This window comes from Apaloderma vittatum, unplaced genomic scaffold (assembly GCF_000703405.1).
Source record: "Apaloderma vittatum isolate BGI_N311 unplaced genomic scaffold, ASM70340v1 scaffold23953, whole genome shotgun sequence".
NCBI classification, from domain to species: Eukaryota; Metazoa; Chordata; class Aves; order Trogoniformes; family Trogonidae; genus Apaloderma; species Apaloderma vittatum.
The window spans coordinates 1,823-13,824 of record NW_009708992.1 but is presented as its reverse complement, the minus strand read 5'-3'; the positions used below and the strand labels follow the sequence as shown (position 1 = coordinate 13,824).

Here is a 12,002-nt window from a genome sequence, read left to right as displayed (position 1 = left end):
GGAGTGTTAGCTATGAACCTGGAAACCAAATATTTACAAATAGAAAGATGGTTATGGATTTTGCTGGGGCTTTTCTCTATTTAATAAAGTTCCTCTGCAAACAGCATCTAAAAATTTTGTGTTTAGAGAGGTAAATAAAAGTTACTTTTTTTAAAAGTTACTTTTTTTTAAAGTTACAGAGGAAAAGAAAAGTTACTTTCTTGTACTTCTAAAACGTTTCTGGTTTCCTTGATTATATTATTCTGTTAAGAAAGCAGTGGAAGCTAATTATATCATCTTGTAAATTAATCTCAAAGGTCCTCTAATATATTTTAACATAAATTTAAATTTACATTAAATAGGAATTTACTCTTCAATATGTAGTTTAAAGAAAATAGAAAATATTTTCTTTTTCTGTTCAAGGCATATTTTCATTACACATGATTGTCAATATACTAAAGGAAGATGGATATCGGCATGCTGATTTAATTATTTTCATACACTTTTTTGTATTTTTGACAGCTTAGAATATTTAATAGTAATGTTAAATAATAAGTTAACAGGGAGTAAAAACACAGCTATGTAGTGACATAGGAGTAAGCACAGTTGGATTACTTGTTGGTTGCAGTGAGCCAGGAACATATATACATGATAGCTAGCAGGGATCCACTGATGACAGTAATTTGCTTGTTGAATGCATCCTGAGAGTCTGAGGTAAAGTACAAAGGGTTAAAAGGTGGGTCGCTGCACATTAATATGACTGCTACAGAATGTACAGACACTATAGTAAACATTGGAACATATAAATCAATTTCTATTATGTTGTAGCAATTGCAGTCAATATCTTACTGTTTTTAAATTGAATGTGTTTATTCTGAGATTTCTGTAGTCTTATAGAATAAATGTTAAGTCAAAATAAAGGTTACTTTTCAAAGAAACTTCCCCTGTCAAAATTTATAGGATATATATAGCCAGTTATCAGTCTACTTTAATGACACTTGTAAATGTCATCTCTAATTTTAATTGTGGAGTTTTTTTCAGAGAGACAGAGTTCATTTACTTAATGAAATGTATGTTAACTCTTGGACTTTCAGATCAGTAATACATCTATGCATTAAAACTATCACATGCAAATACTGTACTAAAATTCACCGTTTCAGCATGTACAGTCCCATCTGTGTACTCTCCTACTGAATCAGAACAGAAAAAAAAATTTGTCTAGACACTTTAATTTTGTCTTTTATTCTTGTGCTGAAATATCTTGATTACCATAGCTAAACATAAAACTACTACTTCTGCATTTTATTTTGAACAGGTTCTCAATTCAAGTTGCTGCAACAGCAGAGAATTGCCTTCTTACTTTATACCCATATTTGGCATCTCACCAGTCTGATCTACGAATTTTCTTGAGAAGCAGTAAGCAGTCAACATTCTACCTCTTATAATTGTCCAGTATTATTATCAATGATTTCAGTTTGATAATAGAGATGTTATCATCAAGATAGTATTTATCTGTGTTATTTACAAGGGGTTACTGCAATTAAATTTCTAAAACAGTCTATAGTTTATGTTTTCTTGGTGTAAATGATCAAAATTTATATACATTATTAGATAATGTTTATTGAAAAATATTGAACAAGCATAAAACTTACAGAATGCTTTATGAAGTTTTTAAAGTATGACTAGAGAAAACATCCCTGAAAATAGAGAATAAATTAACATACTTTAAATTATATTGACAGCTAGATATGTTATGAAGAATGCAAAAGAGAAGAAGGTCACGTGATGCTATGATAAAACGTGATCATTGTTTGTCTGTTGGGAGTAGGTTACAGGTTTTTTAATTACAGTCTTTGAAGACTGGAGAGTGTAGGCATATTTTAAGGCCTAATGGAAGCCTGTAATCAAACACTAGCTGTGTTTATGGAATGAGATTAGGATTATTGTATAATTCAGGTTGGAAGGTCATCTGGAGGTCATCTAGTCCAGCCTCCAACTAAAACCAGGATCAAATATGTTGAAATCTGAGATATTCTGATGAAATAGACAATTTTTTTTGAGGTAACAAAGTAGTTCCCTAGGTCCGACATAGATTTAGACTTGAAGACTATGAATTCTAAGACTAGATTAACGTAAATTGTGTAACTCGGACTATCTAAGAAGGAAGAGTTGGTACTTGTGAAGTTGAAAAAGGGATTAGTGAGAAGATAGGTAATGTGTTGGGTTTCTTTCATATATAAAATAGGTATAGGTACCACATTCATGGATTGTAGCACAATTATGTGAAAATAGGAAAGGGGGAAAAGTATTCTCTCTTATAAAAGTGTGATTTTTTTTTTTTTGATCAAGAGATGATTTTTGCAAGCTTGTCTTTTGAAGATGTTTTGTAGATCTCCCTTCAGAATTAATCCAAAAATGACGTAATGATTTTATAATAACTGATCCCATTAATAATGGGATAATTCTGTGCCCTGTTGATTACTTGTTGGTTTATTCACACTATCAATTTGTATCTGTTTTGAAGCAAGTTATTACTGCTAAAGTCCTTGAGTTTAGTGTAGACTATTTTGGTGTGGAATGCTGTTTGATGTGGCCAAACCATATCTATGCAACACAGTGGCTTTGAAAGCTATTCAGGAAGGCTTTACTTCCACATATCTAACACCATCTTCTTCTGTTATCTTCTCCAAACCATATAAATAACTGCTAGCAAACAAAACAAATAATAATCACAGAATCACTGAATTGTTGAGGCTGGAAAAGACTTCTGAGATCATGCAGTCCAGCCTATGACCCAACACCACCACATCGGCCAGACCACAGCACTAAGTGCCACATCCAGCCTCTCCTTAAACACCTCCAGGGATGCAGAGTTCTTCCTTCTCTTACTGGTGTGTTTACTCCTCTAGAAACTACACTGGGTTCCTCTTCTAGTCTTTCTCTGGAGAGTAACATCAGAGACAACTAACAGAGAGTCCTGAAATCCTATCATAGGCCAACATGAGAATGTCAGAACATATGTTTTGATGGAACTGGTGGATTGATAAAGCATACTTTTGAGCTTGATTTTCAAAATACATGTCGAGTCTGAAAGAGCTTGATAATGGTATGCTAAGACACATTGCAGAGCTGTGATCAAGAATTCCTTAAGAATATTTTGTTCATGACACAGTCCTTGAATTGGCACTTTTCTGAAAGGTCCTTTTGAGCAAGTATGAAAACCTGTCCTGTAAAACATACAGTTAATGGAAAAAAATAGACAGTTAATTTTTTTTTGCCCCCGTTCTAATAACCAAAATGTGTTTTTCGTCATAAGTCAAATGAAAATTTATTTGAAGCACAAACCAGAAAATTGTAGAAGCAGATCTTTGTTTATAAACTGCTAGAGCACAGAAAATAAAATGTTTTCTCATGTACAGCTTGTACTCTTGTTTTATAGACGGTGAAGACAGCAGCAGTGGAGAAATTATTCATCAATGTTATACTCCACAATCGCTTTCCCATAGTATTTCCTCAAGTTCCTTTGGTGCAACCACTGACTCAGCATATGGAGATTCTCAGTCAGGTATAGTGCAGCTGTTCACTTCAAACAGTTTGACCTCTTAAAACTGCTTTTCAGCTAACTGCTTTAAAGAGATATTGCTCACTTTTGAAAGCTTTGCCTGAAATACTTCTGCACATATAATCAATGAATACCGGGGAGCCTGACATCTCCTGTGACACCTGACCTAGAATATAGAGCAGTCTGAGTAGAATGGAGATCAGTCAAACTATTTAAAAAAACCCCACAACCCAAACCAAAAAAAACCAAATCAAACCAAACAACAAAGGAAACAACCAAAAAAAGTCAATGTCCCATTTGCCATAACATATCCATGGAGGAGCCAGTAGAAAAATGATGACTGAACAAACCTGAGGGATTACTTGTTAAGAAAGGCATTGTTGTTTCTGTAGCCATGTACTAACCAACCATATACTCTCTGTAAATATGCTATATTCTGCAAAGGTCTAGCTGTACGCTCAGGTTAGACTTTGATATTTTTTTCATTGCATTTGTCAGGTGCTGTATGAAAAAAACCCATTGTCAGTGGGTTCAGTTAAGGTACTGTTTCTTATGAACTAAGAGTAATAGATCTTCTATGAGGTTGTCAGGTGACTGGTATCTGAGGCCATTGACATCGGCTTTCTTTCTGCTGCTAATTTTTCTAACTAGAAAATTAGAACAGTGGAACTTACTGCTGCTGTTTCCTCATTGTTAGTATTCCACTCTTGCAGAGCTGCCGATATTTGTGTGATCATTCTCTAAGGTGTTGCCAAGACAAACAGGGATAGTTAAACAGATTAAATAGTACTTCTTTAGCAACATGACTAATTTTAAGTGAAATGATGTTAAGGAGAGTTCACAAGACGAACTCAGTTTCAGATCTGAAAAGGTAATAACCTCTGGCAAAGCTGGCAGTGACAAGGCGGGGAAAGTAATCTTGTCAGCTGGCAGAACTGCACAAACTCAGATCTGACTGCATGATGATCTTAGAAAGGATGTCTCTTTTTTCCATATTGCATTGTTTTTCTTCTTCAGTCCTAGCATGATGGTTTTTTTTCACTGTCAAAGGTATTAGTTTTATTTTTGCATTATTTAATGAAACATTAAAACTGCAAAAATATTAAAATACACCTTCAGGGACAGAATCATCTAAATTGTTTGTGCTGTGAAGAAAATTATTGTTCGTTTTCTTAGCTACTTTTCATTAAATAATAATATTGATGTTGCTGTCAGCTCATAGTTGTTAAAATATATAATCTAAGTTTTGACCAGGTCAGAATTTAAGGGAGAGAAGGGCTAACAGAAAGCAGAAAAATGCAAAGTCTTAGAGATTGGGATGTAGACTTAGTTATGCCTACACAGTACCTGATGAACTCTTGGAACACAAGCCAGTCACTGAGCCACACCATGTGATTGGGTGGAGAACTACCGTTGTCTTAGCTGGTGAAGCTATACCTACTGGTACTGTAAGAAAGACTGTTTCTTTAAGATTGCTGTCTGTGGTTTTGTAAGCCATGCCTGAGTTTATTTTTTCTGATTGGGTAATGATTTTTTTCTTTAAGTGAAATTAGATTCCAAGAATATAAATTATTCTATTCCCAAGACATGTATGTGTCACTTAACTTGTTTACTCCTGAAGTAAGGTGATCATTCGTTGTCTCACAGTTCTTTGTTTAATGAAAACAATTGTCTGTTTAAAAAACAAAATTGTTTTTGTACTAGACAAAAGTAAGGAAATAAGGAATCTTTATGGGTTTTTGTGTTTTTTTGGTATCATTCAGAGTCAGAGACTACTTCTGAAAATGAGAGCAATGAAATGATCGCTCTCAGTGAAGAAAGCAAAGAAAGCGAAGAGAGTGAAGAGACTGAAACTGACACTCAGAATGATGGGAGAGAAAATAAATCTGGATTTTCATTTTATCCTGATGAAGATGAGGAGGAGTACATCTTCTTTCAGAAAACCCTAACTGCTGTTAAGAATTGGTTCACTCTCTTTGGTTGGTCTAATGGGCAAAATCCTATTTCAATACCACGTTCACTAAGAAGGTAATTCATATCTGCTAAGAGCTAATGTATGTCTGCCTAATAACATGTTAACATATATAATGAAATGTTTTGGATATGATCTTAGGAATGTAAACATGCTCTAATACAATGCAGTATATTAAAATTGGAACATCTATGTGCTGTTTATTTGAAAATGTCATTCAGGTGTTATTTTTCATTTTGTAAAATGTATTTCCAACTGTGATGCTCTGATATATCGTAATGCAGTGTATGTTAAATATGCAGTTCAAACCATCTGTCACCTTCTTAACTGAAATTGATTCTCCTCCCAGAATCACAGAATGAACACAGTTCTCGCAATTTTCCCTTCTTTAGTGGTATAAATAAGTGTTTTAACAATATGTTTTTCCTTCCACATACTCTAAAGATCAAGAAACAGATTGGAAAGCAAATTTCATAATCAACAGTCTTGCAAACACCCTGGAAATGTATCAGTCTTAGTGGCATCACTTAGGTGATCTTGTCTAGCTTGCTACTAGATAATGAAGGAGCCAGTCTCCTGGGACACAAACACATAGACATTTATAAACATGATAGAAGTCAAAGATGTTTGGCAGACAGCAGTGACAAACACAAATTTATTTACGAAATATTTCACATATACTTATTAAATATTTCATGCAGTTCAAAATTCTTACCTTAGCGTGAAAAGTGTGTAAAAGGTAAAAAGTGCTATACTTTTCAACCTTCTTGCTGCTGTTTTTGTTTCATGGTTTATTAAATTTGTCATTGTGATATATACTGTTAGCTTGGTTTGTGCATTTAAAAGAATAATATCATAAGCTTTTTCTCTCTTAGTAACGTGTGTAAAGCCCAGATGACCTCTCCACAAGAAAACACATTTAAACAAAAACTTGGCAAAGGTACTAAGACTTTGTTTGACATGTTATTCCATCTGAGTGGACAAGTGTTATCAGGCCATACATTAACCAAGTCGCTGAGCCTTGATCCAGTTGAAGGGATATTACAGCTCCACCGGCTACATTCTACATTGCTTGCTTTCCTTAAGTAAGTACAGAATAAAATAGGCATGCATGCATCTTTTTTTTTTCCATTTTTTTTGATTAGCATAGTTCAAACATAATTCCAACTGAATGATATAAGTTCAGGTTTTCCTTTATACTGCATCTTTTGTTGTCTAAGTTTTCTGTATTATAAACTTTAATTAATTTTTACCAAGGTCGTCTTCTGCAGTTTGCACTAATTGGGGTGTCCTTTGGTAGGATTATATTCAACACAGAAATTCCACAGGAACTCTGCTCCCTTAATTATGAAAGAAGATGACTCTCAACTTCATTCCTTACTCAGTAGCTAGTCAGATCAGGTTTGTTGTTAGTGATCTTACCATTCCACTGATGCTCTTTGTCCTGTAATTACTGGCTTTAGCAAAAATTTTGTAGGCTTACTTCGTAATCTATTAGTCTTCCATATTAATAACATGCTAAGAAATGGAAGCACTATGCCTGCTGCTGAACAGATTTAGCTGTTAGTTACCTTAATTGATAATCTTATCTTGTCACATAATACTATCAAAGATGGTGCAAATAAAAACAGTTAAATTCTTCTTCATCCTTCTTGGCTGTTGCTATTGAAAAACAGGGAAGAGTATTAACTTCAGAGAGAGTCTAATGTCATGAGATCCTTAGAGATCATTAGAAGCCCTGAAATACAGCATCTCTGCTTCTTTGTAGCATCCTCATCTGGATTTCAAGAGGCTCTAAAGTCATTTAAAACCTGTCTTTTACATGCTGTTCTAAATGCAAGATTTTCATCTGAAGAATAATGGACAGTGATGTAGCTGTATCTGATCTCATACTGAGAGCAATACACACTGTTTCAACAACATTGGAACTTTATTTGTAACTTTCATCCATGTCCTTTATTTTAAAAAGAGGTGCAATAGCACTCTTCTTTGAATTTTAGATAATATGCAGCTGAACTGGAGGAACCATTATGGCAGTGGCAAAACAGTGTCTTTTGCCTTTCATCAGTAATGTAGATTCCTGTTTCTACAATGTCAACATCCATTCTGATACTAAATAAAAATTGATGGATAAATTACGTGATGTTTTCCCATTCTATCTTAAAGACTACAGTCATGAGGCAGTGGATTGCTGAAGAATGTCTTGCCATCATGAATTGAAACCTCTTACTAATACCACCCTGCTGATTACATCCTTCCAGAGAGCAAGACATTGAGTATATGACACCATAGAATCATGGAATCTTTTTGTTTGGAGTGTTTAAGATCATTGAGTCCAACTCTAAACCTAACTCTGCCAAGTCCATCACTAAACCATGTCCCTAAGCACCACATCTACACATCTTTTAAATGTCTCCAGGGATGGTGACTCAATCACATCACTGGGCAGCCTGTTCCAATGATTGATAACTGTCTGTGGTGAAGAAGAATTTCCTAATACTAAATCTAACCCTCTCCTGGCATAACTTGAGCCCATTTCGTCTTTTTCTATTGCTTGTTACTTTGGCGAAGAAACTGGCAGCCACCTCACTACAACCTCCTTTCGGGTGGTTGTAGAGCATGAGAAGGCCTCCCCTCAGCCTTCTTTTCTCCAGGCTAAACAACCCATTCCCTCAGCTGCTCTTCACAAGGCTTTTGCTCTAGTCCCTTCACCAGTTTTGTTCAAAACTGAGCACAGTATGATATGATGCCATGATGTTGAAAAGTCTAAGTAGATTAAAGAGATTTTCTTATTTATCTAATCAGCATATTGATATTTTTTCTGAAGTCAGAGTTCCAAACCTAGGAAAATCCTTTTTTGTTGCCACTGCCTTAGGTCTAGTGTTAAGCCAATTCTCTGCACAACTCTTAGAGCAGTGAAGAATAACAAGATATACTTCCTCTTTTGAATGCTGTTACCCCTGTTAATAGATAGATGGGTAACTACTTTTCAAGGGTGGAGTTGATCAGCCTTTCACCCTTCAGTAAGAGATTTTACTCAGCTTAATAGAGGCTTCACTTTTTATCTATTAGCCCTGATATTACTTCTATCTAGCTTCAAATATTTTAATATCTCTTCTGTAACTCATTGTTTGATGGATTAAGTCAGTACCAAAGAACCAAAATAACATAATTTCTCATTGAATGACAGTGATATCTACTGTCAATACTCCTCCAAGTTTGTGCATGCCACCCAATATTTGAAGATACCAGAAAACCTTCTTGGTTGTTATCAGCTCGGGGAAGCACTCTTCTTCATCCTGATTATGTCAGGTGGCTTGAGCAGACAAGGTAAACCCTGAGCACTTCTTGAATTTGGATAGGGTGATGCCTATGCTGTGAAGCTGAGAATATACTTTTTAATATGACCCAGTTCGCTGAGTAATTGCACTTGAGACAGAGTGTCTCTATATCTTCTTTATCTCAAGTTTCTTTATTGTAAAATGCGAATAAAAGCATTTATTCCTGACAATTAAAATGAACAAGTGGAAATTGTTGTTCAAGATATAAGTGAATAAATGAAAGTAAGTCATTAATACGCTTATATTAAGGTTGTACCAGAAATGTCTTCCAAAATACTTTATTTTCTTTGTGTTCTGGCAGCTTCTGGCAAGGAGGCAGTCAATTTTCTTTCCTCTTGCATACCTTATGCTTGAAGCTACATCTAACAAAGTCTCTTCAGAAGCTTCCATCAAAATATTCATCCACAGAAGTTTCCTTAAAGAGTTTTCATGGGCTACTTTAGGAGCACTCCCAGATAGGGTCCAAGTTCTCTCCTAGCGGAGCCTGATAGCTCTGATTTCCAGACTTCCCACTGAGATGTTCCAGGGAATCTAGGCATCTTGAAACTAGCATACATGATGTTGATTGCCTGCTTTAAAGCGATAATGAGTTATGGAGTGAGTGGATCCCTACCCCTTTTGCTAAGCATAATAGTGATTGGAAAGAAATACTTATGTCTTTCTAAGGTAGTTTCTCAGACAATTTGGAAAGCTATTTAATAGCAAAATTTTAATAAATGCCTTCAGTCTTGCTAAATTTTGTCTAACTCACTGACTTATTCAGAGCAGAATAGGAGTGGTAGCCAATTGGTCAATGCTATGTTCAGCACCCGAGCACCCAGCACCCTATTGATGACTGATGATTGATGAGATCTGATGACTGGAAATGAAGTAGTAATCTCTAACCATCCTAGCAAAATGATACAGCTTGGCAGAGAAAAGCAGTTCTAGCCGCACTCTTGTGCTTTACATGTATTCAGTGCTAGGTGATTAAATTGGAACTCAGTATGCGCCTAGCTTTCTATTTCCTGTTAGTTTCTGCCTCTACTAGTTTGTGTGAGTCCTATCAGATTTCTTCACTGTTCCTGGTTTATGGAAGTTTTCCTACTTGTGCATTTAAGGATCACCCAGAATATTTGCATTTCTTCCCAAGTTAAGAGTGTTTATAGATCATAGTACACGAATGTCTGATACCTGCATTGCTGGCATGAGAGTTTGTAATGAGGACACCTAGGGCCAGCCTAAATATGAATAATTCATCTGTGATCTGCTATTCCTACATGTTCATTCCACAAATTGTGGTTTGTGCAAATTCCCTCCCAAGGAAGCTTAGGAGATTACTCTGCAAATAGAAGCAGAGTTCTCAGCTTTCTTCCCCCAACCACTACCTTTTGGTCAGCATCGTTCAAATAAAACATAGTTAATCTTCCAAATTTTCTGCTTACTAAAGCCAATAGATATTGTTCACTGTTTCAAACAAAACTCCAACATCAGTTTTATTTTCCTTCCCTCAAAAAGTTTCCTTGGTACATTACTACAGCAGTAAAGGAAAAGTTTAAGTATTTTACAATACAACAAACTAATTTGTTACAAGCTGTGTGTCTTGAGGAAAAACTTCTTAACAATATGAAAATACTGATCTTGGATAACTGGCATTGTGTTAAATACTGATGTTAATGAGAAGGATTTTTTTTAAATTAAAAAGGCAGGTCAGTTTAACAATTAACAGTTTTGAAACACCTGCCTTTAAATGTCAGACCTGCAGGCAGATAAAAGCATCATCAAGTTTTAATTCTGCTAATGTTATGTAACACTGGTCCTTTGGCTTTCACATGGAAATAGGTATTATGTATTTTGATGCTTTGTGCTGTAATAAATCCTTTACGGACAAGCAATTCTCATAAAAAACCCCTGTCTTGTCCACGGTTGTGTGTGATTTTAGCCTTTAGTTGTAGACATAGGAATTGAACATGAATTTCATAAACAGAAGCTATCTAAAGCAATAGAAGTCAGGTAGAACTCAGAAGAGCTTACACATGAATTGAGCAAGTTGAAAAACTTGGACTCCTCCTACAAATAATTATGTTGCCTACCTCTTAAATTTTCCTGCTTTACAATTTTAGAAGCCAAGGAGCATATCTTCCTCATGTTATGCCAGAATTTCTGCTTGCACCTGGTGATTATAAGGAATGGATTAAATTACAAACTGCACTGAAGGTAGGTTTGGGACTTTTTGTGTGTGTTTCATTGTTTTGATTAATTTTTTTGTTATTTTCTTATCAAAGACTGTGTGCTTAGCATCAATCCTTTGAAGACTAATGGAAGTCTACTGTGGACCATGAATATTCCTATTGTGATGACTGTTTTGGAGTGCATAAATATGAGCACATGCATGAAGTTCAACAGAAATTTAAGTTGACACCAACATTTATACTCTCTTGCCCTATTTTTTCACTGCCATTCTTTCTGATACTGCTGACACCTGTGATTAATTTCTAACAGATATGTTTTCTCAAAGTAGAATTCATTTTACTGCTTTCTGCTGATTTAACAATTTTTTTAAAATATCTTTTTTTTTGCCTCTCTGTCCTGATTGCCGTTTTCAACTCCTGTCAGTTCTGAATTGTGCTTCTTATTCTTGAGATAGAACCATTTACCGTTTGCTGCTAACGCTGATCACCATTGGCACTGTAGAAGAGCTTATCAGTCATGTATGCCATTGATTAATTATTGTCCTCTTGTGAATTTCCCAGCCGAACTGGTGAAATGAATATCAAAAATAAATCCTATTCCTTTATCTGAAGGGTCAAATGGCTGAGTTGAAGAAAGGAGATATGAAAAACTCAGACATACGTAGCGACAAGAATCTATTCATACTGGAGGACAGCGTATTTGAGTTAATGAGCAAACGAGTTTGGACAGATGTGCTACTGCAGATATACAAGGTAAATTGTAGGTACTTTTACTACTTAAGTTCTGAAGAACCAATGGAAATACTTTGTTTTGAAAAAGATCTATGCTATATTCAATTCTTTTTTCCAAACAAAATTTTAAAACAAAATACTTCTAAGTATTTCATTTCTCTCTAACAGAGAAGAAAAAAATGAAAACTTTTTTGTTTTCTTAGTTCTGAAACTTTAACAATACGTTAATAAGTTTGTCCTGTGAT

At 35.1% G+C, this 12,002-nt stretch overlaps 1 protein-coding gene across 1 annotated transcript in view; it reads left to right on the top strand.

Moving 5' to 3' along the window:
• Positions 1-11,778, top strand: part of LOC104271927 (uncharacterized protein CXorf22-like) — a gene marked incomplete at both ends in the record, with an annotated part of 58,259 nt that extends 46,481 nt beyond the window's left edge. The window contains 2 exons of the mRNA XM_009866765.1: positions 10,957-11,050; positions 11,638-11,778. Coding sequence (XP_009865067.1) covers positions 10,957-11,050; positions 11,638-11,778 — 235 coding nt within the window. The remainder of the gene's footprint in view (positions 1-10,956; positions 11,051-11,637) is intronic.
• Between the last annotated feature and the right edge of the window lie 224 nt (positions 11,779-12,002).